Source organism: Chelonoidis abingdonii, chromosome 4 (genome assembly GCF_003597395.2).
Source record: "Chelonoidis abingdonii isolate Lonesome George chromosome 4, CheloAbing_2.0, whole genome shotgun sequence".
Lineage (NCBI taxonomy): Eukaryota > Metazoa > Chordata > Testudines > Testudinidae > Chelonoidis > Chelonoidis abingdonii.
The window spans coordinates 28,536,694-28,563,891 of record NC_133772.1 but is presented as its reverse complement, the minus strand read 5'-3'; the positions used below and the strand labels follow the sequence as shown (position 1 = coordinate 28,563,891).

General features: G+C 43.8%; 2 protein-coding genes across 4 annotated transcripts; both read left to right on the top strand.

Annotated features, from left to right (window-relative positions):
* Window positions 1–1,408: 1,408 nt before the first annotated feature.
* On the top strand, window positions 1,409–9,418 carry LOC116821756 (olfactory receptor 4Q2-like). Of its 3 annotated transcripts, none has more exons than XM_032775169.1 (2): window positions 1,409–1,424; window positions 3,857–4,794. In XM_032775169.1, exon 2 carries the CDS (start codon window positions 3,859–3,861, stop codon window positions 4,792–4,794), a length of 936 nt encoding a protein of 311 aa, XP_032631060.1. In that variant the 5' UTR covers window positions 1,409–1,424; window positions 3,857–3,858. The 3 variants fall into 3 exon arrangements, with proteins under 3 accessions (XP_032631060.1, XP_032631061.1, XP_074922099.1); XM_075065998.1 differs by lacking the exon at window positions 1,409–1,424 and adding an exon at window positions 9,406–9,418 and having other exon boundaries at window positions 3,859–4,757; XM_032775170.1 differs by lacking the exon at window positions 1,409–1,424 and having other exon boundaries at window positions 3,844–4,794.
* An 11,375-nt stretch (window positions 9,419–20,793) lies between these two features.
* LOC116821764 (olfactory receptor 5AR1-like) lies at window positions 20,794–21,727 on the top strand. The gene is given in 2 exon segments (XM_075065997.1): window positions 20,794–20,822; window positions 20,824–21,727. Coding segments are annotated over 2 exon segments (918 nt in total). The 5' UTR covers window positions 20,794–20,808.
* The last annotated feature ends 5,471 nt before the right edge of the window (window positions 21,728–27,198 follow it).

The window sequence follows — 27,198 nt, the reverse complement described above, 5'->3', positions numbered from 1 at the left end:
TGCACACTAAAGCAACATCAAAAGTTTGTTTCCCAGTATGCAGCTGATGCAATATGAAGTTTAATTGCTTTCCAAATGCTGCTGGAATTGGAGTTTGGTCTCCAGGTGCATGAATTTCTATGTAAGTTACTTTACCTATTTCTGCTTCAGCTTACTCCTCAGGAGACAAACGACTGCCAGAAGAAGAGTGGATTGGACAGAGCTAGGGAGGGAAGCTGCCCAGTTAGGTCAGGGTCTCCCAGCAAGGACAGAAACAGCCATTGCTCTATTCTGATCTCAGAGGGACCTTGGTGTGAAAATTTCACTGAGAGCTGATGGCTTAATTTCCTCTTCAGGTCTCTAAGCGAGTCATTAGTGACCTCCATACTGCACAGAGGGACCCTAAAAATATATCTCATTTCTGGACATGAGGACAAGGTTTATACATCAGCAGAAAGTGCTGCGCTGTCTGACCAATGTCATAGTTTAAATAACTCTCTGTAAATCAGGCTTCCAGTGCTGTTCACACAAAGGATCTTCTCTCTGGAGCAGGTGAAAGCAGCGGAGATTAAACCAAACCTCACTCGGGAAAGCATCGGCAATGCAACCAGTGTAAGTGTTCCATCTGTTTGTGTGTCTGTCTGTCAGGTGTCCATCACCTAGCAATAAATACAAGGATTAGTTGAAGCATCATTACTCGTCTGCTAGGACCATAGTCTAAGTCGTGTTTCTGGGAGATTGTTTTCCGTTACTTTTTCTTTCTCTCACAGATAAATTAAAGCACAAAGGGCCAGATTTTTAAAGGTATTTAGGTGCCCAACTCCCATTGAAATCAGTGGGAGATGGGCATGTAAATACATTTAGATATATGTCCCTAAGCCCATTGATGTTAATGGGAATCTTACCATTCACTTTAGGGAACCTCAGACTGGGACCCTAATTCTGGCTCAGTCTAATTAAACTTTCCTCTTTGATGAACATGTTTTCCTTTGTCTATCTGTGTTTTGTTGGTTGTTCTGTATTTACCATGAGTTAGGGCTGGTGAAATGTGCTGGATTATCAGAGCTGAAGAGTGACTTCCACAATTATCACCAGAACAGGTGCATCCCACAAAAAATCCCCCAACATTGTGTCTCAGCCATGATTACAAAAGACTCTCCCCACCACCACCCCCCACACACTATTTGTGACAGGGGAATGCAATTGCCACAATTTATTCAGACCTTGTCCTCTGACAGACTAAGTGGGACAGCTAGTGCCAATTGGGGTGATAGTTTTTGCTTAATTGACACCTTTCCAGTAAGGAACTGTACTGAGAACCCATCAACACATTTCACACATGCTCTTGAACCGCCAGCAGATTGCAATGGTGTGTGAGACCTACCAAGCTGAACTGACATAAATAAATGAGTTAGAGGTGAAAGAATCAGTAACCTACAACAAGTGTAATAGACCATGCAGTTCTTAGTCCTTTGGGTAGACCGTCAGCATATGAAAACTATCTGGACTGCAGGTGCATGGACATATCATATGAACATATGAGCTTCACTCTCCTAGGTCATTGCTGGTTTGATTATAACCCATTTTGTTAGTGATTGAAAATCATTCCCCTCTGATGGCCAATTTGAAATGAACTGAAGGTTTCAGTCCGGGTCCTAGAGCCCCATTGTAGAAATCCGTAGAAGGCCCATGAACTCCAGAGAGACTACACCCCCAGCAAGAGACAGCCCCTGTCCCCAGACTATCCAAACAGACAAGAGAGACAAAGTGTGGGTTAGGAAATAGAGGTAAGTGACTTGCTCAGAGCCCATATCAGGTCTGTGGTAAAACCAAGAATAGAACTCAGATCTGCCAAGTTCCATTTCTTTCCCCCAGCCCTTGGGCACATTGCCTCAGGCTGTCTTCCTCTACAGTCTAATCTACCCAGATCAAGGGTAAAAATTACATGCACGGATACACAAAGTATATCTGAAATATACATCCAGCACCAATGAAACAAACACCCCACTCATGGTGCAGAGAAGTTGCCGATGTGCTGCACAACAGTCATTGCAACTTTCCCTAGTTTTTTAATGTCCACGTAAAGCAGCTAGAGGTGCCTTTTTTCCTTTTAAAGTCTAATCCAAAGTTAGCAAGTCAATATTCATGGTACCTTGCAACAGGACTGACTCACCCAAATCTCTGATTGGGGCAGCTGTACCAGGAGTTACACTATTTCAGAGCTCCACTCAGCGAACAAAGTCAATTCTCTGACCACAGTTGGGACTTCCTATCAGTACAGCATAGCTCTATTGCATATTCTGTGCTCATAAATTTTAAGGCCAAAAGGGACCACTATGATCATCTAGCCTGAAACTCCTGCATAACACAGGACAGAGAACTTTTCACAGTGATTCCTGCAGTGAAGAAAGTCATTCTTCTGTGCCCTGTAAATGAACACTGCTGAACCCTTTAATTAGCACATGATCCTTGAGATAGTCATCCAAACTTGATGCAAAGACTTCAACTGCTGTAATTTTACTATATATCTTGTGAGCTGGGATGCAAAAGCTTTTACCACTAGAAAGGATAAATTCCCAGCTTCATCACAAGGCACCCCATTTCTAACTGGATCTCTTTAGTTTTGATCTAAATGTTACCAGCTCTGTAATTAAGAGATGCTGGGGAGAAGGTAGAGGGAGTTTTTTATTTGGCCAAGAATATCAGGGTTGGAAGGGACCTCAGGAGGTCATGTAGTCCAATCCCCTCTTCAAAGCAGGACCAATCCCCAGACAGATTTTTTGCCCTAGAGCCCTAAGTGGCCCTGTCAAGGATTGAACTCACAACCCTGGGTTTAACGGGCTAATGCTCAAACCACTGAGCAATCCCCTCCCCCCAGCTTGCTACTACTATGTAGTACATTGGCCTAGGACTCAGGGGAGATCTGTAAGCTTTGGTGAAGTCCCTACTCCTCTCTGCACTGAAGTATCATCACTGCCCTTTTACATATGGAGAAACTGATCTTTGTAAAATACTTTGAGCTTTAGTGATGAAACATGCTATGCAAGAGCTAGGTATTGCTATTATTTTAGGAAGTAGCAAGAAACATTTTGTAGCTGGTGATTCAAAACAAACATACACACACACACACACCACACAAAGTGTCTATATGAAAAATGCTCAGAGGTTTAGAACATTAGGATCAGCTCAGTAGTGATCGATTAGTGGGCAGAGTGCAGGCAAAACAATCAACATCCTTCACAACCACAATTCATCATGGGGTCTCATTGTTTATCTTTCAGTTTTCTGGCACAAATGATCTCTCTACGTACCCAGAATGTGCTATAAATGTAGAATGCGGTGAAATTTTTCAGCTGAAGATTTTTCAGGGTAAAATATGCAGATTCAGCAACACAGCTAGTGCTTCACAAGTTCATGTCAGTTTTGCTGCATTGTGTCAGTCAGGAAAAAAAAACCTCACAAAATAATTCTGCAAAAATCAGCATACATGTTTTTATCTTGAAATGACATTTAATTTCAAAATGTCCTGTACTTTTAATTTTTTTAAAAAAATTAGAACTATTAAAAATGCTTGAAATCCAACCAAACATTTTGTTTCAGGGTAAACAAAATGTTTCTTTGACCTCATTTTTTTTTAAATATCAACATTGAAAATTTGAAAAGTTTGGTTCAACCTAAAACAAGTTTCCCACCCCAATTTTCTGGAATGAAAAAAATATTTCTGTTATTCACATAACTAGATAAATGTCTTTGATTGCTTATTTATAAGTGTGAGTCTTGATGTTGTACAATGGCCTTCATTATTCACCATTCATGAGTATAACTGTAACTTCCTCCCCACCCACTCCCACCTTTTCTATAAAGGCATGAACTGAAGCCATGGAGCAGAGAAATCACACGGTGGTGACAGAATTTGTTCTCCTTGGACTTTCCCATTCTAGACAGGTGCAGCTTGCATTTTTTGTATTGTTCTTACTGTCCTATGTAGCGATTGTTCTGGGCAATCTCCTCATCATTGTCACTATAAAGGCCGATTCCTGTCTGACCTCAGCCATGTATTTCCTCCTCTGCAACCTGTCCTTCATTGATCTCTGCTACGCCTCTGTCACTTCCCCTAGGATGCTGTCTGACCTGCTCTCCCAGAGGAATACCATTTCTTTCAATGGCTGCATGGCCCAGCTCTTCCTCTTGCACTTCGTGGGGGCAGCTGAGATGTTCCTGCTGACAGTGATGGCTTACGACCGCTACATTGCCATCTGCAAGCCACTGCACTACATGTCCATCATGAGCAAGCCCACGTGCTGCAGGCTGGTGGCTGCTTGTTGGGTGGGGGGCTTTGTCCATTCCATTGTGCAGACCATTCTTACCATCCACCTCCCATTCTGTGGTCCCAATAAGATCGACAACTACTTCTGTGATGTGCCCCCTGTCATTAGACTTGCCTGCACCAATATCTATGTCACCGAGTTGCTCATGATCTCCAACAGCGGTCTGATCTCCCTGGCTTGCTTCCTCGTGCTGCTTGTGTCATACACAGTCATCCTAGTCACTGTTGGGCTTCGCCTCAGAGATGGGAAGTGGAAGGCCCTGTCCACCTGTGCTTCTCACATCACGGTTGTCACCTTGTTCTTCGGGCCCTGCATGTTCATCTATCTACGGCCCTTCTCCAATTTCTCAGCTGACAAGAGCATCTCTGTCATTTACACCATCCTTACGCCAATGATGAACCCTCTGATCTACACTCTGAGGAATAAGAAGGTGAAGGATTCCATGTGCAGGTTATGGAGCTGCCACAAGTTATCCACACAGAACTAAATCGAGGAGCATTCGGTGAGATTTCCTTACTACAGAATAGAAAAGATCTTTCTAATTCTAACATGACAGACCCATTGTCAGCGGTTGGGATTGAAGCTGGGACTTCTGGAGCTTAGTGTATGAACTTCTACTGCATGACCTAAAAGCCCTCTGGTGCTTAGTTAAGGCTGTAGAGCAGACTCATTAATCTCTCTCTCTAAGTGGCCTTGGTGCCACTAGATGGGACAGAACACCACACCCAAGAGGTATGTGGGTTACGTAAGTCAGTTGCTGATGTATTAAGTTGGGGTTACGAGAATTCTGAAATTCATTTTGAAAATGTCCTATTTGCCCACAATTAAAACATAAAGGATTTCTTCTGTTCATTCTTGATATTGCTTTTTTATTAAAGTCTTCGGGTCTTTGAGGAGTAAATTGTGTGAATCAAGTATTGGAAATGGACGTTTCAGAACTTAGTCAACTGCAGTCCTACCAACTGCTGCTCAGACTGCAGATATTTCTCCTTCCAGTCTGTTGCAGCAACTTCTTCATGAGCACTGGAAGTATTTTCAGATGCCTTTATCAACTGCAAATTACTCCTGCTCAATGGCCTTCCTTTTTCTTCTAGTTCTTCTTGAAGTTTTCTCTTTTGTTTATCAGAGTTCTCTGTTTCAATGGCTCTCACCTCAAAAAGGAGTGTGGTATAAGAGATGCTCTTTTTTTCTACCACTACAATCAAGCCCTTTCATTAAGAGTGTATTTAATAAATATCCATGCCAACAACCATGGAAAAATTGATCTTGTATATGAGTCCAATTCAGTATCTCTTACCCCACCAGCCTCCAAAATTTCTTGGGCTAATGCATGTAGTCTAGGCAGGTACGCAGAAGGTGGTTCGCTAGCGTGTTCGTGTGTCTCAGAAAATTGAGCCTTATGCTCAGATGCGTTTATAACACTTCCATCTGCCTTCTCTAAAATATCAAAACATTCTATATTGGATGCCTTGCTACCAGCTCCTAAGGTCACCTTCAATGTTGGACATAATAAAATTTTAATAATCTTCCTTCTTTTGACTTTGTCAGAAATTTCACTGTCGTCCATCATCTCTTTGCCTTGTGCTTGCCAAGTAGGATTATCTACTTCTCCACTGGGTCTGGGTGAATTACCCAAAAAACATTTCAGTTTAAATTTCACATCACTCACAGTTTCACTGGCAGGTTTTCAGCATCCTCTCTAACATAAGATATTGCATATCAGGAGGAAGACTCACAGCAAGAGCAGAGGCTTCTACTGGACTTGAAACTATAACTGATGTTTCATCTGTTAACCACCTAGCTCAGGGGTGTCAAACTCAATTTACCTTAGGGCCAATGCCAATCCTCAAATTCACCCAGCAGGCCAATAAAGTCACTCATGCCGCCCAGAACCCACCTCCCAAAACTCTGCCCCCCCCCAAAAAAAAACTCCACCCCTGCCTGCCTAAGGCTCTGGGAGGGAGTTTGGATGGGGGAGGAGGTCTGAGGTAGGGGATTGGGGTGCAGGCTTTGAGAGGGAGTTTGGGTGCAGAAGGCATGAGAGGTTGGGCTCTGGAAGGGAGTCTGGGGTGGAGGCTTTGGGATGGAGTTTGGGTGCTGGGTGCAGGCTCTGGGGTGGGGCAGGAGGTGGGGGTGCAGGAGGAGGGAGTGAGGGTATAGGCTCTGTGAGGAAGGAAGGAGAGGGGTGCAGGCTCTGTGATGGAGTTTGGGCGGGGAGGGAGTGTGTGGGGATGGGGTGCAGGCTCTGGGAGGGAGTTTGGAGGTGGCAGGGGGTGTGCAGGTGCAGGCTCTGGGATGGAGTTTGGGGATGGGAGGGGGTGTGTGGGAAGGGGAAGGGGGTGCAGTCTCTGGGAGGGAATTTGGGGTCAGAAGGGGATGTGTGGGAAGGAAGAGGGGGTGCCGGCTCTGGGAGGGGGCCGGGAGTGCAGTGCTTACCTGGGTCTCCAAGGCGGAGGGGGCTGGGGGGCCTCCACATGCTGCTGCCCCCAGGCACTGCCCCCACAGCTTCTCATTGGCCACAGGGGCGCTCGGGGCAGGGGCAGTGCGTGGAGGCACAGCCCTGCTGCAGGACCACAGGGAAGGGCCGCCAGACACATGAAGCAAGGAGGCAGGCACTGCTCAGCTCCACTGTGCTGCTGGGGCCCCGGGCCATTGTAAATCACCTGGTGAAGGGGGACGTGCCTGGATGCGGCAGGCAGGGCCAAGAGAGAGACCTGGCCCCAAAACTGCTTGATCCTTGTGGGCCACATTGGGGACTTTCGTGGGTCACAGGTGGCCCATGGGCCGGGAGTTTGAGACTCCTGACCTAGTCTTTCACCTATGGGTGTAACCACAGCCTGTGTCTGAGTCTTGAACACTCTGTCAGGATACACAGAATATTCCTGATCCTTGCACTGAGTACTCTGGGCACAGAGCCAGTTGATATAAATGGCAAAATGAACAGAAGTCACGTCCCATTTCTTCCCTAGCTTCTGCAACATACATTTCCTTCCTATGTTTATAACAGAAACAGCATCTTCAAATTCACAGAGAATCATCTTTTTATTCTCCCTTCACCTGTCTCATATTAGTCACATGATTAAAGATTCTAATAGCCCTCTTAATTTCTGCTGTATTATCAACAGGGGCCACATCACTGACCAAAATGGTCCCATAAGGATCTAATCCTAACTGTGTGCAAGTTTCATTATCTTAATAATATTAATACAGTGTACAAATTCAATAATATCCAATAACACCACCTTATTTTATAACTAACTGTAATATTCCTCAAAAGAATTCAGAGGTGAGCGCTGGGCAGTCCTCAAGTCCCTGTCTGTTCAGGCACCAATTTGTAACACTGACACACCCCGATTGTGGGCGGGCAGGATCAAATATGGGTCCTCTGAAGCTTAGTGCATGAGCCTCTACCTCATGAGCTAAAAGCCATATGCCTCTTGGCTAAGGTTGTAGAGAAGACTCATTAATCTCTCGCTAAGTGGTCTCGGTGCCACTAGATGGGACAGAACACCACACCCAGGAGATGTGTGGTTTACATAATATTCTCATAACTCACCTTGGTAACTAGCAGAATTTATCCCTTAGTTCAGGTACCACAGGTTCTTATTTCTAGTACTTAAGGTGTCTGCTTCAAACTCCACTGTTGGCCCAAGCTAGGTTGATTATAAATATGGAGCTTAATATTAGTTTTGAACTTGGGGAGACCTCAGATGCTTGGGACAAACTTCTTAGCATAGGGGAAATATGGATTCAACTCTGGTAGAGTTTGGGTAACTACCTCTCCCTCTGGTAGCTAGGCCATGGAAGAGATTTATGAGTATGTACTGCTTTAATTACTGGAATTAGTCTTTTAGCTCAAGTGGTAGATATAGGCCATAGATAACTCTCATATAAAGGAAGACTGGACAGACAGGGCCTGTTTACTTTAGAAAAGAGACGAATATATGGGGATGTGATAAAAGAATATAAAGTAATAAATGGCATAGAGAAGATTGACAGGGAATTTCTATTCCTCTCTCATAACACAAGAACAAAGGGACATTCAGTGAAATGTAAAGGTGAGAAATTCTGTTTAGTTGCTCTTGTATGATTAATGGAAATAAGAAATCAAAACTATTTGGTATCGAAAACGAAAATTTCATTTGACAATGTAGCATTAAAAATAGTTGGATAACTAAACAATACAGGTATAACTTTACCTTTTTAATCTTTTAGTCTTTTTTGTTTCATTTTCTTTTTTCTCTTCTCTCTCCACTCCCCTCTGTCCTTTTCTGTATCTGCCCAACTCTTTATGTTGGCTTTGATGCGTTCTAAAGTTGGACAGATAATGTGGAACCCAGAATTTGACACAGTACCCCATCCAAGGCCTGGCCACTGCCAAGAAGAGCAGAACAATTCCCTCCCATGTCTTACATACAACTCTTCTGATAATGCACCCCAGAATGATATTAGCCTTTTTCACAACTGTATCACGTTGTCAGCATATTCAGTTTGTGACCCGCTCTCACCATTAGGTCCTTTTCAGCAATACTACTACCTATTCAGCAGTTATTCCTCATTTTGTAGTTGTGTATTTTATTTTTTCTTCCTATGTGAAGTACTTTGCACTTGTCTTTATTGACTTGGAATAAGTGTAGGGGACAATTTCCTGGTCCATGTGCTGGAGAAATCAACTAGAGGTAGAGCTCTTCTTGACCTGCTGCTCACAAACAGAGAAGAGTTAGTAGGGGAAGCAAAAGTGGATGGGAACCTGGGAGGCAGTGACCATGAGATGGTCGAGTTCAGGATCCTGACACAAGGAAAAAAGGAGAGCAGCAGAATACAGACCCTGGACTTAGGAGCCTGGAACTTCAGAAAAGCACGACTTGTTGACTCCCTGACGAATGAGCTGTACGGGCAGGACCCTTGGCAGAATAACATGAGGGGAGAAGGAGTCCAGGAGAGCTGGCTTGATCTTTAAAGAATCCTTATTGAGGTTGCAGAATCAAACCATCACGATGTGTAGAAAGAATAGTAAATATGGCAGACACCAGCTTGGCTAAATGTGAAATCCCTTGCTGAATCTAAACACAAAAAAGAAGCTTACAAGAAGTGGAAGATTGGACAAATGACCAGGGAGGAGTATAAAAATATTGCTCAGGCATGCAGGAGTGAAATCAGGAAAGCCAAATCACACTTGGAGTTGCAGCTAGCAAGAGATGTTAAGAGTAACAAGAAGGGTTTCTTCAGATTTGTTAGCAACAAAGAAGTCAAGGAAAGTATGGGACCCTTACTGAATGAGGGAGGTAACCTAGTGACAGAGGATGTGGGAAAAAGCTAATGTACTCAGTGCTTTTTTATGCCTCTGTCTTTGCATGAACAAGGTCAGCTCCCGAGACAACTGCACTGGGCAGCACAGCATGGGAGGAAGGTGACCAGCCCTCTTTGTGGAGAAAGAAGTGGTTCATGACTATTTAGAAAAGTTGAAAGAGCACAAGTCCATGGGGCCAGATGCACTGCATCCAGGTGCTAAAGGAGTTGGTGGAGATGTGATTGCAGAGCCATGGCCATTATCTTCTGAAAACTCATGTGTTGATCAGAGGAGGTCCTGGATAACTGGAAAAAAGGCTAATGTAATGTGCCATCTTTAAAAAAAGGGAAGGAAGGAGAATCCGGGGAACTACAGGCCAGTCAGCCTCACCTCAGTCCCTGGAAAAATCATGGAGCAGGTCCTCAAGGAATCAATTTCTGAAGCACTTAGAGGAGAGGAAAGTGATCAGGAACAGTCAGCATGGATTCACCAAGGCAAGTCATGCCTGACTAACCTAATGCCCTTCTAATTGAGAGGATAACTTCTGTAACTGGCTCTGGGGCATGGAGATGCTCTGTGGATGAGGGGAAAGCAGTGGATGTGTTATTCCTTGACTTTAGCAAAGCTTTTGATACGATCTCCCACAGTATTCTTGCCAGCAAGTTTAAAGAAGTATGGGCTGGATGAATGGACTATAAGGTGGATAGAAAGCTGGCTAGATCATCGGGCTCAACGGTAGTGATCAATGGCTCCATGTCTAGTTGGCAGCCGGTTTCAAGCGAGTGCCCCAAGGGTCAGTCCTGGGGCCAGTTTTGTTCAATATCTTCATTAATGATCTGGAGGATGGCGTGGACTGCACTCTCAGCAAGTTTGGCAGATGACACTAAACTGGGAGAGTGGTAGATACGCTGGGAGGGTAGGATAGGATACAGAGGGACCTAGACAAATTAGAGGACTGGGCCAAAAGAAATCTGATGAGGTTCAACAAGGACAAGTGCAGAGTCCTGCACTTAGGACGGAGAAGAATCCCATGCACTGTTACAGACTAGGACCGAATGGCTAGGAAGCAGTTCTGCAGAAAAGGACCTAGGGGTTACAGTGGATGAGAAGCTGGATATGAGTCAACAGTGTGCCCTTGTTGCCAAGAAGGCTAATGGCATTTTGGGCTGCATGATGACAAAATAAGGAGTAATGGTCTCAAGTTGTAGTGGGGGAGGTTTAGATTGGATATTAGGAAAAGCTTTTTCACTCAGAGAGTGGTGAAGCGCTGCAATAAGTTACCTAGGGAGGTGGTGGAATCTCCTTCCTTAGAGGTTTTTAAGGTCAGGCTTGACAAAGCCCTGGCTGGGATAATTTAGTTGGGAATTGGTCTTGCTTTGAGCAGGGAGTTGAACTGGATGACCTCCTGAGGTCCCTTCCAACCCTGATATTTTATGATTCTATGACTTAATCATCCCAGTCATTAATGAAAATATTGAATAGTATCAGACCCACGACTGACCCCTTCATGTCTTTCTAGTTTGACAATGAACCATAGATAACTACTCTTGGAGTACGGTCTTTCAGTCAGTTGTTCACCAACTTTATGATTGCCCCGTTCTATGAATTTCCCCTGAAACATCTGGCACTGGCCACTATGTGATGATAGGATACTGGGTTAGATGGACCATTGGTCTGACCCAGTATGGCCATTCTTACGTTCACTTTATAGCAATTTAATCTAGATCGCATTTCACTATTTGCTTATGAGAAAGTCATGTCAAAAGCCTTACACTGTTGTATGCAGTGTTGTTGAACCCATGTTGGTTCCAGGACATTAGATAGACAAGGTGAAGTTATATCTTTTATTGGACCAACATCTATTGGTGAGAGAGACCAGCTTTGGAGCTTACACTGCGTTCTTCTTCAGGTCTGGAAAGCTAACTCAGGGTATGGCTATACTTGCAGTTGTACAGCGCTGTCAGTTAAACCCATCTTCGTACAGCTGAGTAGGGAAAGCGCTGCAGTCTGTCCACGTTGACAGCTGCCAGCGCACTGTCATGGCTACGTTTACAGCATTTGCAGCTGCATTGGAAGCAGTGCATTATGGGCAGCTATCCAGCATTCAAGTGGCTGCAATGTGCTTTTCAAATCGGGGGGTGGGGAGGAGTGTGACAGGGGGAGAGAGAGTAGGTTTTTGGAGTGCTGAGAGTGTATCAGCATGCTGTCCTGTAAGTTCAGACCCCGCTCCCTTCCCTACTCCCTCTCACTCACTGAAAGCAAACAGCAGCTGTTTCTTTTTTTCTCAAAAACCAGATAAGCAGCTGCTTGCCGAAACGGACCCCAAGCCCCCCCTCTCCCTCCATGCCGCCTCTCTCTTCAAGCAAACATTAGCTATCTGCACTCCAAATGGAGTCCCCCTGCCTGCCTTGCACTCATTCAAAGTAAACAGTAGCTGTGTTTGTTTTTTTGATAAGCAGCCCCCAAAATGGAGCTTTGAACTACACTTCCGTGTCCGGCGTTCACAACAAAACAAGAGAGGAAGCTTCAGTTAAAAAGGTTATGGGGAGTTTCCGGAGGTCAATCAGTGCGTAATAACGTTACTCTCGTTTACACTGGAGCAGCAGCGTCTCAGCCAATACACAATAGCTGTTATTCCTCTCGGGGAGGTGGAGTACCAGCAGCGCTGTAGCCGCAGAGACACAGTGCTATAAGTGCCTTGCCAGTGTGGACGGGGACAGAGGTACAGCACTCTGGGAAGCTTTATTGTGCTGTAACTGGCAAGTGTAGCCAAGGCCTCAGAGTGTTACAGCTAAATACAAGGTGGAACAGTTTGTTTAGCATAAGTGGTTAATACATATTTCAAAGGACCATTCAAGGCGTAGTGGCCCATTAACATCCCTCCTGTCATAGGGAGGAAAGGAATGTGTATGAGGGGTGTTAGTGGATTACAGATTGTTGTAATCACCCATAAATCCAGCGTCTTTATTCAGGGTATGGCTACACTTGAAATTTCAAAGCGCTGCCGTGGCAGCACTTTGAAGTGTGAGTGTAGTCGGAGCCCCAGCGCTGGGAGAGAGCTCTCCCAGCACTGCATGTAAACCACATCCTCTACAGGTGTAGCTTGCTGCGCTGGGAGCCACGCTCCCAGCGCTGCGGCACTGATTACACTGAGGCTTTGCACCGCTGTATCTTGCAGCACTCAGGGGAGTGTTTTTTCACACCCTTGAGCGCAAAAGTTGCAACGCTGTAAAGTGCTAGTGTAGCCATACCCTCAGTCCCTGATTTTTAGTGTCTAGAAAACTTAAGAATTTAAGCTCCCAGGCTCATCTTATGAAAATGTTGTGCAGGTTTCCTTTGAGGATGAGGACTGCAAGGTCACATATATAGTGATCACTTTGTGAAAAGTGTTCACTCACAGGTGGTGAGGTGTTTTGGTCTTTTATCATTTTCCTGTGTGAGTTAATTTAAGAGCATAGTGATTGTCTGATTTCACTCATACAGTTGAAGGAACCTGCTTCAATACAGAAATAAAACCCCCTCTGATTGCACACCTCTAAGTTGTCATCTACAACCCACACTGGAATCCATATGGGATATCAAACAACATACTTAACGGGGACCCCATCCTGAAAGAAATCTTTCCTGAACCCCCTCTTCTGGCCTTCAAACACCCCTCCAGTCTCTCCAATCTCGTCATCAGAAGCAAGCTCTTCACAGACCAGGACCCACCAACTCAAAGTGGCATCAGACACTGCCAGAACAACAGATGCAAAACCTGAAGACATATCTCCACTTCTACTATGACCAGCACCCCCCCACCCCCCCAACACACCTTTCAGGATACATGTTTCCTACATATGTCTGTCACAACATGTAGTGTACCTCATCCAGTGCACTAAATGCTCCAATGGCAACTTTGTATGTGAAACCAGACAATCACTATTCTCTCGAATGACCTCACACAGGAATATGATCAAAGACCAAAACACACCACCTGTGGGAGAACACTTTTGACAAAGTGATCATTCTATATCTGACCTCTCAGTCCTCATCCTCAAAGGAAACCTGCACAATGCTTTCAAAAGACGTGGGGATTACAATAGATGAGAAGCTGGATATGAATCAACAGTGTGCCCTTGTTGCCAAGAAGGCTAACAGCATATTGGTCTGGATTAGTAAAATCATTACCAGCAGATTGAGGGAAGTGATTATTCCCCTCTATTGGCACTGGTGAGGCCACATCTGGAGTATTGCATCCAGTTTTGGGCTCCCCACTACAGAAAAGATGTGTACAAATTGGAGACAGTGCAGCAGAGGGCAACAAAAATTATTAGGGGTCTGGGGCACATGACTTACGAGGAGAGGCTCAGGGAACTGGGGTTATTTAGTTTGAAAAAAAGAAGAGTGAGGGAGGATTTGATAGCAGCCTTCAACCACCTGAAGGGAGGTTCCAAAGAGGATGGAGCTTGGCTGTTCTCAGTGATGGCAGATGACAGAACAAGAAGCAATGGTCTCAAGTTGCAGTGGGGGAAGTATAGGTTGAACATCAGGAAAAACTATTTCACTAGGAGGGTGGTGAAGCACTGGAATGCGTCACCTAGGAAGGTGGTGGAATCCCCATCCTTAGAGGTTTTTAAGGTTCAGCTTAACAAAACCATGACTGGGATGATTTAGTTGGTGTGTGAGCAGGGGGTTGGACTAGATGATCTCCTGAGGTCTCTTCCAACCCTGATATTCTATGATTCTAAGATGAGCCTGGGCGTTTAAATTCACCACTTTGCTAGATGCTAAAAATCCTAAACTGAATAGCGACACAGTGTTTATGGCTCATTACAACAATCTGTAACCCTCTAGCAACCTCCCACAACTGCATCCCCCCTCTCTTTCTTTCCCCCACTTATGACTGGAAGGGGTTTAATGGGCCATTTCATCTTGAATAGTCTCTTGAAATATGTTAACTACTTACGCTAAACAATCTCTTCCACCTTGTATTTAGCTGTGAGTAAGTTTCCCAGACCTGAAGAAGAGCTCTGTGTAAGCTTGAAAGCTTGTCTCTCTCATCAACAGAAGATGGTTCAATAAAAGATATTACCTCACCCACCTTGTCTTACTAAATTTAAAATCTATCACATCTCCTCCTTCCCTCCTATCCAGTAGGCCAATAACCCTGTCAAAGACTGCACTGATTTCAATGGGAGCATGAACTGGTCTTTAGAGCTTGGTTCAGCCAAACTTGATTAATATTATTCTGATCAAGTGGCCCATAGTGGGTGACTAGCATTCTAGAGGTGATGATACACAGGCCTGATCCAAAACTTACTGAGATCAGTGGGAGTCTTTCCATTGATTTAAATAGGCATTGGATTGGGACTTAAGATATTAGAAAATAGTTTCTAAGTGTTATGGTGATTGTGCAAAGAAATTAATGACCTACGGAGGTTGTTGAGATGATATCACAGCTGGAGTCATTGGAACAGGTGTGAAGAAACATTGGAGGGACCAGCAAATCCTTGCTCTTTGTAGGGGGCAATGCTGCACAAGGATTTGATATGCTACTGAAGATTATCCACAACTGGAATTTTGTACTGTGAGGCAAATATAACACCCTCATTGATCCACAAAACAAGAGAGAGCTTGAGAGTCAGCCACAGATCTGTCTCATTGGTGATGAAAATTAAATTGTTAATTCACATAGGTCTCTTCTAGTCGGCATGAGCAGCAACCTCTGGTCAGGAAAGCCACTAGAATGAACACAGATTTAACTCCTGAGGCAGGTGCTAACTAGTCTTTATGCATGGTGGAACTGATGAAATCCAGACAATGAAATACCTAAGAATGTAAGTTTAGGGAATCTTTTTCAGTGGATTTCACTTGCTATGTTCTTTCTTGGTTTTAGATTTCAGGAGTGGTTTCCCCTTAAAATAAACCACAAAGTAAATATAGTGTTTATAGGTCTTTATAGGTACATGTTGTCAGCCCCCCCTCCCCCAAAGCAACTGCAGACAATCGTTTCGTGCCTTTTTTCCGGGGTCCCATCCACCAGACTCGCTCAGCCTGCTGCCTGCCTGGATGATCGGAACCCCAGCCAAGTAGTGGGCTGAGTAGGTCAGCCCACTGCCGGTCTGGAACTTCATCTGCTGGCTCCTGCCAGCCAGGGTCCCACTCAGCCCTGTTCAGCTGGCAGACCTCAGTGAGATCAATTAGGGGTGCCTGGACAGACATGACTATCCTTTTCTTAGAGCACCGAATGGAAGTAACTCCAGGTCATTCTCTTCTTTAAGTTTCATCTCGTGGAGACTCAGTCCCCTCTAGAATATTATGCGAGCTGGAGGCTTCTGCCTCAGGCTGCTCTCCCAGCCAGCAGCACAGTGCGGTCACCTCTACCCCAGCCTATCCCTTGTTCCAATCCTCATGAAGCCTGGACAGTAGTAAGGAGCAGTTCAACTTGTGGAATGACAAATCCAGAACGAAGGATTGCACTCTATGGGCCATGTTTAGATTATTTCAGAGTCCTAGATAGCATTAGTCCCTATAAAAGGCTTCATGAAACTTTCCCCCCACCCCTAACGAAAATGTTAATTTATCAGAGCAGCTGAAAGGGTAAGGAACCTGGGGCTATATCTGAGAAAGAGCTTCCATATTATTTAACTCATAATTGATATAATTCAAAGTAAAATTTCACAGCGCGGTCTGTTCTAAGACTAAAAATGCAGGAGGGGAGTCAGAAAAAGGAAAGTGACCTGATTCCATGCAGCTTTGAACCAGTGATATCTTGTGTGTTAGGTGAATATGATCACCACTACACTACAGGGCTCTCAGGTGTTAGGTGAACATGATAACCACTACACTGTGGGGCTTCTCTTTTTTTGCCACAGACTTTGCAAAATGCACAGGAATGTTTTCTCTAGCTACAGAAGCTACCTAATGTAATGTTTATATCTATGGCCTTCCTGCTCACAAAGCGGTCATGCCCCCGCCCAAAGCTGACACAGAGACCTGGCTTGGGCAGGATCGCTAGCAAGACATGATACTTTTGCAGTTAAGCAAACACAGCAATTCTTTCCTGGCCTATGCCACTGAATGCCCCCATGCATTACACTGTGCCCTATCAGTGCGGGAGGACTGCATGAGCTCGGAAAACCTGTCATCGCAAGTGCATTTTTTTCGCCTTCTAATCTGTGATAACCTCAGGGACGGAGATGTCAGGGGGAACTTAGAAATATTCTGGGGGGACTGCCTGGTCATCTGTGCTGCTGAGTGCTGCTGCTTTTGCCAAGCTGGCCAAACAGGAAATGAAATTCAAAAGTTCCTGCGGCTTTTCCTGTGTACATGGCTAGTGCATCTGAGTTCAAAGTTCTGTCCAGAGTGGTCACAATGGAGCACTCTGGGATAGGTCCTGGAGGCCAATATCGTTGAATTGCATCCATATTACCCCAAATTCGACCCGGCGATGTCAATTTTAGTGCTAATCCCCTTGTCAGGGGAGGAGTACAGAAATCGATTTTAAGAGCCCTTTAAGTCGAAAAAAATGGCTTCGTCGTGTGCAGGGTTAAATCGATGTAATGCTGCTAAATTCAACCTAAACTTATAGTGTAGACCAGGGCTGGGTGTGCATGTGTGTGTGTGTAAACTGATACCAGAACAAGATACAATTTCCCAGCAATCGTGTCACCAATGTTGTATTGAGAGGAAATGTCACCTCCCCATTCTCATTTAATGTTCCACTCTTCATGCAGTCAGGTATGGCATTAGCCCTTTTAGCCATAGGATCACACTGGTAGCACGTATTAAATTGGTTATCTATAATTATCTCTAAATCATCTTCACAGACCTGCTTTATGATATCATGTGAGGCTAAGGAAAATGCCTCCCAGAATTCTAAGTAAATTTTATTTCAAACAATTTACCAACCAGAGTTGTAATCTCTGCACAGAGGTATATTAAATTTGATTCGTAAGACCTATCGTCCATGAAACCATGTTGGACAGGATTAATGACGTTATCATCTTTTTATTCTTCATTGATTGAGTCCCATATCATCCATTCTTTCATTTTGCCTCAGATTGAAGTTAAATATTGTAACCATTGGCACATCATCAGCTTTCTTCCAGTCTTCCAGATCTTCCCCATTTGTCCAAGACTTATTAAAAATTATCAGCAGAGGTCCAGAGAGCTCCTTGGTCAATACGTTTGGAAGTCTTGGGGTGTAAGTTATCCAGGTCTGCTGATTTAAAAATGCTGACTGTAAAAGTGATATTTAACATCCTCCTTAGATTAGAATTGGACTAGAAAGTATGTAATGATCATTATATGATATCAGCATCATCCAGCTTTGTTTCAAATATATATTTATTGAACAATTCCGGTCAATCTTTATCTTTGCAACAGTACATAAACGTTTGTCTTTACTAAGCTATTGACAATGATGATATTGATTATTATTAATGAATTTATATGTATTGCAGTAACACCTAGGAGCTGCAGTCCCACGTTTCCATCTTGATCTCCCCTGTGCTAGGTACTGTACAAACACAGAACAAAAAGACAGAGAAGAGCAAACATGATGCAGGTTTTGATAAAGGAAAGAAAAGCAATCCTGGGGAATACTGTCCCTGAAGTCTAGCGTCTATCCCTAAAAACACCATATAGGACATATTAAGTGGACAACAATTCAAGAAAAATGGTTTGGGAAACAGAAATAAAAGCCACAGGCAGCACTGAGGTTTATAAATAATCAACTGGGCCAGACAACATGAATGCTTTTCAAGATGGAATGGGGAAATGAGTAAATGAAAGGAGTGCAGCATCTAGGAAAATAAAGAACTACTTCCTTTAGGTGCCTAAATAGGGGTTGCTGGGTGCTGTGCTCTTTTGAAAATCTGACCCAAAGATTCTAAGCAGGAGTTCTGGGATGTAATGGAGAAAAGGCGAATTTAGGTTGAATGACAGGCGAAATCTCCTGATGGCAAAATATATTAGACTGTGAATGAATGAAAAGGTTTTATCCTGCATGGAGATCAGCACCCTCATCTTCCATTAAATTTACAGGGAGGTGATGGTGCTCAGTACGCATCAGGAAGAACACTGGACTTGATCCGTCTCAGATTGGGAATCTTTCCACTAATTTCAGCACCTATCAGCACCTTGTAGAATCAGGCCCTAAACAAAGGATCTGGTATCTTCCAGGCCAGTGTTGCCTTCCAGGTAGAGCCCTGCATGGAACTAGCATAGAGCCCTGAAGTGGAACTGGGATCCTGTGGGTCTCACAGGACCTGCTGCCATAATAGCAGGTTGGTACAGAGCGGGATTAAAAGTAGTCCCGTGCAGGACTCTACTTCTAGGGGCTACTGATTCTCAGCCTGCACTGCAGGGCTAGTATCAGACACATTTCTGCCGGGCAGGGCCATCCTTAGGATTTATGGGGCCCTACTCAGTATTATTAAACTGGTGCCCCTATGCCCTACGGTAGCCCTAGCTCACAGCCCAGTGTGTGTTGGGGGGGTGGAAAATGAGGCAGCAAAGGATAACAAGATGTCCAGCCTACCTTACGGTGGCAGAGAGTCACAGTTCCCTGCAGAGACCCCAGCACCCTCTCCCTCACGCAGAATGGACATGCAGAAAGTACCTAATAAAAAGCACTAAATCTGGGAATAAAAAATGTCAGTCAGAGGTTTTTTGATATGCCCTGAAATGTGTCAGACATTTATTTGCAAAAACTTTGTAGTAAGAGTGAGTCAGCTGTCTTGCTGACTAGAACATTAAATATTAGGAAATACATGGTGCAGCTCTTCTCTGTTTTACAATTTCTTAATCAGTATTTCTAAGCAGATTTTATATTTTAAATGTACTCTTAAGCCTTCATAAAGTGATCATTCCAGATTACTACATATTTAACTGACCGAAACAAAGACATTATTTTAAATTAATCAGTCACGGAGGTTTTGTGTGTTCATAACAATTTTCTTTGCTTTTAGAAAAAGGTAACACTAATTTACTTTGTGTGATCGCCATAACAATAGACATGTTTATGAAATTTCACCAACTTTAAAAAATGCATTTCCAAAGATTTTAGGCATAACAAAGGATATTATATCTTATCAAGGTACCGATTTTGCTGGAGGCATCTCTTAAAACTAGTTCATCAGATAATCAGAAGTGAAGAAAGGGAAACTCTTTGTCCAGCTATCTGGAAGGAAAGGGGTATTGTCTCTTTTAGGGCTCGCTTTAGTGGTGGGAGGCGGGGTGGAGACGGGGTGAAAGGAGAAAGGGATGGACAGAAAGGACAGGAAGACTTTGGAAGCGAGGTTTTTTTACTATAGTAATTAAAATTGTGTTTTAGATAAGGGTGGTCTTTTGAAGAATTTATTTTAAAAACTCTAGTCTGAAGATGCAAGGATTTAAGGCTAAAGATGATTGTAAATCTAAGAATCTAGCATGGATTTTTTAGAGATGTGATCTTATAATCTTCACCAACACACTAATGAAATATTTTTAAAGCAAATTTTAAACTAAGGTCCTGTAGACTGACATGTTCTGAATAAATATTACAATAATGCACAACTGTTTTTGTCAGTAAATTCAAAAACTGATAGTATATACCTGGCAGGGGCGGCTCCAGGCACCAGCACGCCAAGCGCGAGGGCGGCAGGTAGGCTGCCTTCGGCGGGATGCCTGCGGAGGGTCTGTTTGTCCCGGGGACCTCCCGCAGGTAAGCTGCCAAAGGCAGCCTGCCTGCCATGCTTGGGGCGGCAAAATACCTACAGCCGCCCCTGATACCTGGGGTTTCACAAATGCCGGTTAAATGGCTTCATTACCTCTTGAATGGCTCTTTAACAGTTTCAGTGTTGTGCTGATAGGTCTGGCAGCCTGGAGACTTTTTCACTTTTAACTACTAGATCCCCTCCTGAGGCAGAGTCACCAGGCCACAGCAGCCAGCTGTGGGAGCCTGCAGGAAAGGTCAGAACAGGAATACAAAAGATGGGACATGAACACTAAGACCCAGTGGTACCCCAAATTTTCAGGTGCCCTACGCAGCTGAGTATGTTGCCTATGCCTATGGACAGCCCTGCTGCTGGGACAAACCAACCTTCTTCTGACTGTACTTGGTGCAATTGCTCCTGAAGTCAAAGTCAGTTTTAGGAAAGGACTCTACTTGCAAATGATCTTCTGCTGCATGTCTCTCCACAGATATTATACGATGAATACCAGAGCATGGCCAATTATACCACGATGGTTGAGTTCATTCTCGGGATTCTCAGATTGTCCAGAGTTGCAGGTCACCTTCTTTGTGCTGTTCCTCACAATCTACCTGATCACCCTCACGGGAACTCTTGGGATGATTGCATTAATCAGGATGGATTCCCAGCTTCACACGCCCATGTATTTTTCCCTCAGCCACTTGTCCCTGGTAGACACCTGTAACAGCTCAGCTGTAATACCCAAGATGTTAGTGAACTTCTTAGCAGACAACAAAGCCATATCCTACACTAGCTGTGCTGCACAAATGTATTTTTTTGTTATCGTCGCAACTGCTGATCTCTTGTTTCTGTAAGGAATGGCATATGACCGTTGTGTGGCTGTCTGTAACCCGCTACTCTATACAGCTATCATGTCCCCCAGAGTCTGTGCCAAGCTGGTGGCTGGTTCGTATGCTTGCAGCGCTGTAAGTTCTACGATACACACGTGTTTTACTTTTAGCTTGTCCTTTTGCGGCTCCAACGTCATCAGTCATTTTTTCTGTGACATCCCCCCACTCTTAGCACTCTCCTGCTCCAATACTACCATCAACGAGATGCTGCTCTTCATCTCGGGAAGTGTGGAAGTAACCATTTCTCTCCTGATTATCCTTTTCTCCTACCTGTACTTCCTGGCTGCCATCCTGCAGATCCGTTCTGCCAAAGGGAGGAGAAAAGCCTTCTCTACCTGCACCTCCCACCTGACTGTAGTCACTATGTTATTTGGGACTCTTAGCTTTATGTATTTACGGCCCAGTTCCAGCTATGCCCTCGACAGGGACATGGTGGTGTCTGTGTTCTATACAATGGTGATCCCCATGCTGAACCCACTTATTTACAGCCTGAGGAATGCAGAAGTGAAGGATGCCCTGAGGATAGTGATTAGGAGGAAAATAAGTCCTCATTTGACGTGATTTGTGGAGAAATAATAAAGAATAAGTGGTACTTGCTCCATAGGGTTGCTGGTGCCTCCATTAAATTAAGGGAGTTTCTTTGTTCTAACATATCCACTGTATAAGGAAATAACCATTGATGGGCCAGTTGGTATGAATCACTGTAACTCTCTTGGCTTCAGTGGGGCTATGCCGATTTACATCAGCCAAGAATCTGGCACATCAGTGATACACAGTGAGTAAAATGTGCACTTCTCATCCTGGAGCAGTGAACCCAGATCTTTCAGGCCCACATTTTCAAAAGAGGCCTCTAATTTTATACATCTCCATTTTTAGATGACCAACTCCAGACACTGAAGGTCTGATTTTCAGAGGTGCTGTGCGCTCCATAAGAACATAAGAATGGCCATATTGGGTCAGACCAAAGGTCCATCTAGCCCAGTATCCTACTTCCAACAGTGGCCAATGTCAGGTGCCTCAGAGGAATGAACAGAACAGGTAATCATCAAGTGATTCATCCCCTGTCGTCTGTTCCCAGCTTCTGACAAACAAGTCTAGGGACACCATCCCTGCCCATCCTGGCTAACAGACATTGATGGATCTAGCCTCCATGAATTTATCTGGTTCTTTTTTGAACCCTGTTATTGTCTTGGCCTTCACAACATCCTCTGGCAAAGAGTTCTACAGACTGACTGTGCTTTGTGTGAAGAAATACTTCCTTTTGTTCATTTTAAACCTGCTGCCTAGTAATTTCTTTTGGTAACCCCTAGTTCTTGTATTATGAGACGTAAATAAAACTTTCTTGTTTACTTTCTCCACACCAGTCATGATTTTATAAACCTCTATCATATCACCCTTAGTTGTCTCTTTTTCAAGATGAAAAGTCCCAATCTAATTAATCTCTCCTTATACAGAAGCTGTTCCATACCTATGATATAGGGGCATTGTCAGAACTGTGTGTATGAGGAACCTAGGGTGTGACAAGATTTTTCTTACCAATTTGCCAGGTATTAGGTGATCAGGTTGAGGCCACAGGATTGTTTGGGGAGGAGATGACGAAACACACCAAGTGTCTGTGTTTTAAATCTTTATTAATAAAATAATAAAATAACAGCAGAGAGTGATGGGTGCTTCGCACATTACTTAGAGGAAAGAAGGAAGCATTAGTGTCCCAATTCCTAGCCCACTTATGCTTTACCTAAGGCTGGCCAAGCCTGAGTGTAACATAAGAAGAGGAGGGGGAAGGAAGTTCTGTTCTGGGCCCAGGTCACATGGGGTCCACTGTTATTTTTGACTTGCTTTGGCTTTTGGGAGGGTTTTAAGTCCTGTGTTCCTTTGAGGATGTTTCTGTTCAGGGCCCTCTGTTCCTGCTGCTTTTTGTACCAGTCCAAACTGGCTTGCTGTGGCCTTCTTGGCTTTTTAAAACACATTGGCTTTAAAGACTTTGTTTTTCCCCCTGTTGGCCTTTGCTGTTTTATTTGTTTTATTGTTTTTATTGATATTTTTGCAGGCCTGCTTTTTTTTTTTTTATGGCTAGATAGCTGTAGGTTTCTAGATGCGCCCATGAGCTTGGACTGTTTTTTTGTTTTTTGTTGTTGTTTTTTTACATGGAGCTAGCTAAAGTGTTGCGTTAACCTGGGTTTTTTTGTTTGTTTTGTTTTGTTGGCTTTTTGCAACCAGCCAAGGAATTTATTTTATACTTATACCTTTGATCCTCCACTGAAATGCCCTGTCCTTCACTCTACTCTTACACCTTTGACCCTCCCCCAAAATGCCTTGCAAGACTTGCAACTGCGTTAGCAACACACAATGCTGATCTGCCTCCCCATGGGACCCTCTCAGGGAGGGAGTCCTCGGGCCTGTGACAGTCCCCCCTTGACCCCAAATCAACATTTTGTTGTGAGGGGTCATCATTTTGGTTTCCATCCTCCCTCTGACATGGTGGCTAGGGTTACTGCTAGCCTTCTTTGTAGAGAGGGAGGATAGCTCAGTGGTTTGAGCATTGGCCTACTAAACCCAGGGTTGTGAGTTTAATCTTAAAGGGGGCCATTTAACAGACTGGAGTAAAAAAATCTGTCTGGAGATAGGCCCTGCAGGGAGTTAGACTACATGACTTCCTGAGGCTCCTTCCAACCCTGCTATTCTGTGATTTTACATACACAACAACATAGCACACACATGCTACAGATTTGTTGGGTTAAATATTGTTGGAGCTGGGAGCACACCAAACCCAATATCAGTTGGCTTATGGGCTTAATTAGTCCCTGCAAGGTATTTTGCATATGAAGGGCCAATTTGGCAGTCTGTTTGAGGGCGGCAGAGGCTACTGTTAGGTGGGTGAGATCTGCACTTATGATCAGTTCCATGGCCATTTTCAATTGTTTTAACCACTTGTTTCTTATGGCCCCCTGCACAAGGAGCCCACTATGGTCCGCCTTTTCTAGGGGCGGGTACACAAGGACACCATATGCCTGAGGACAGTGAGTTGGAGGGTGGCCTGCCCCAGTACTATTGAGAAGGAAGGCTGGGACCTGATAGCATGTCAGGGGCAGGTAAATGTCTAAAGCTCCCAAGGTGGCATTCAGGAGGATCCAGCATTGAGTGGCTGCATCTGATTTGGTGGCTGGTAAAATTTGCCATCACCGCTGGTGGGACAATGGGATGTAACATTGTTCTATGTGGTGCTGCCTGGCAGGGTATGGAGCTCTTTTGGGTTAATTTTATTTGGGACCCAATTGGGGTGGGGATATGCAGAATCAAGGGATCTGGGTCTCTCAGCCAGGGGCTGCCCCTGGAAAATACCCAGAAAAACATTGTATTACAATGAAGGTTTCTGCAGGCCTAAAGCAGCCAGAGCAGTCCCACCATTCCTGTTCAGGGTGTCCCTGGGGTCTTGCTATTACTGCTTTGTTTTGCCAACAAACCAAAAAGAAAAGAACAATATAAATGCACCTATTGGGGAAACTGAGGCTCAGATGAAAAACTGTCTAAATTATTAGTCGTTCTGTTACAGCCCTTTCTAGCTTTCGTTCTGGATGTTGTTTGCTTGGTTTAGTAGGTTGCAACAACAATATTGTGTCCAAGGATTGCTATTTCTTCCCAAAGGGGCTTCCCATTTTACCTCCATTTTAGGCCACCACAGGAGGAACAGGGTTGTCCCCATGGGATCCAAGGCAGGTTCAGGGCCACCCACCAAGTATTTTGCTGTGGCCGTGCTGTTTTTATCCAGACTATGCACTGTTTTCTTTAGCATTGTGCCATATGATGACTTGGGCTCCAGCAGCAACTCGAGCCAGAAAAAGCCTTTGGAGGTACTTTTTTTTATGTATAATTGTAATTATTTAGATAATTTCATGGATAGCTGGAAACCTGGCTGGCCAAAGCAGGTGGCTGGTCCACAACTGAGGCCCATGATGCCATGACCAGAAATCTCCAGGTCTACATATGTATAATTTCTGCTTTAAAACCAATTTTTTTTAATATGTTGTTTGCTGCTTAAGGATGTTTCCCTGCAGCATTTAATACACAACAGTGCTAGCAGCATGACAAACACCACAAGACAAAACATAGAACACAAAACACAATTTCTGTTGTGACAGTAGTATTTTGGGTTGCTTTTCAGCTGGTATTAGCTTTTTTTTTTTTTTTTTTTTGGAAAGACAAAAAGAACATGCTTTTATCCTGGGGGGGAGGGAGGGGCAGGTTATTGCTTAAAAAAAATTTTTATAAATATTTTTGCTGATTGCAAGCAAAACAGAGGAATTACTCCCATATTTTCCTGTGTTTGTTCTCTAGGAAGACCAGGTTTCTATGGCTTTTACCTTTATTAGTTAGGTAATTTACATTAACACAGACGCTTTCTGGCTTGCTTGCAGCTCAGAGACTCTGTCTTAAAAGGAACACAATCAACTTTCACCAGAGTTCTGATTACTTTTAATTTTAAATTTTTTGCGTTTAAAAACACACTGTGATTTGAAAAGGAAAACACAACCTTTTGTGGCTCCCTTTGGAGCCCTTACAGGATTTTAATTAAATAGCATGGTAGGTTTGCAATTTTACTTTTTTTTTTTTATAATACATACTGCACATGTTTTGGGGGAAATGTACGTTTTTTATCATCTAATTTTGGCAAAGGTAAAGGTACCTCTCAGCAGCACCAACTCACATGGCTGGGGATCCACTGTTCATTGACCTCTTTGTCCTCTCAGTGATGAAGCACAAAATGTCTTTTTCCCCTTCTTCTTATAGTCAGTATAACTTTGAAATGTATTTTTGTACCCCCAAAGCTCCCCTGGTGTGCAGGGGCCATGCTGTCTATGCTGGTTCTCTCACCCTTTTGTTAATGGGCTTTTCCTATTGACTTCAGTTGCAAATATAATTCTCATTGGCTTACCCTGTGCCATTTACATTCGAGACCTACTCAAATATGGCAAGTTGTCCTGAAGTGGCTCAAAAGTATGAGTACTAACTTCAGGGCAGACTGTTAAGAACCAGGGCACAAACCCGAAATTGGCTGAGAGTTCTATTTCACCTGCATGAGTAAATTACTCAGGCACTGTTACAGCCTTAACTTGGAGACACAGACAGTCTCCTTGGGTACTTTGATCATCTTGCTGCCAAGTAGGTTACCTTTGTGATAGATGGTCCCTTACACCAAAGATCACAACAATATTCATGTTACTTCCAGTCCTGAAGGACCACTCACCTACCCCAGGTCAATTGCACCTTAGATCTCTCACTGAAGGCAATGCTTGTAGCCAATCGTATAATGAATTATCTAAAGATTCATTAACTAGAAAAAAAATGAGTTATTTATAAAGTTAAAGCAGGTAAACATATACACACAAATGAGTCGCAGTCAAGTTTCAAAAGGTAATAGAAGCCTCTATAATAAGCAAGCTCGATGTGTCTTTCAAGGGGCTAACCCAGAACAAACTCTGGGGATCTTATATTGGGGGCTTGTCCACACTGCACTTTACAGCACTGCAACTTTCTCGCTCAGGGGTGTGAAAAACACTCACTTTAGTGCTGCAAGTTTCAGCACTGTAAAGTGCCAGCATAGACAGTGCACCAGTTTAGTAATCTTTGCTGCTTAGAGTCCAAGCAGAAGAAAAGATACAGTTCCTCTTTGTTAGGGCTTTTTATTCCTTCCCTGCTTCTGCTGTGAGTTGCAAATCGAATTGTTGGGAGCAATTCACTTGCACATTTCCTCTTCAGGGACTGAGGAGGGAGCAGTCAATGAAGTAATTTGTCCTCCAATGTTCCACAATGGTTTGTTGATGAGCCTCCTTTGTTGGACAGAGGATAACGTCTCTTGTTGGAAACTAGTATCGCACAGTAGTTAATGCTTCTCTCCGGTCTGGTGGTTTATGGTTACAAACAAACACTTAAATATTACATTATGACATGGGATATAGATACTGTAAATGACATTAATGCATACAGCAACTTACAAACATTCTTATAATTCTAATGCCTATTTTAACAATACT

Coding starts and splice junctions, on each gene's coding strand:
- LOC116821756 (XM_032775169.1), top strand. CDS start 3,859: ATGGAGCAGAGAAATCACACGGTGGTGACAGAATTTGTTCTCCTTGGA.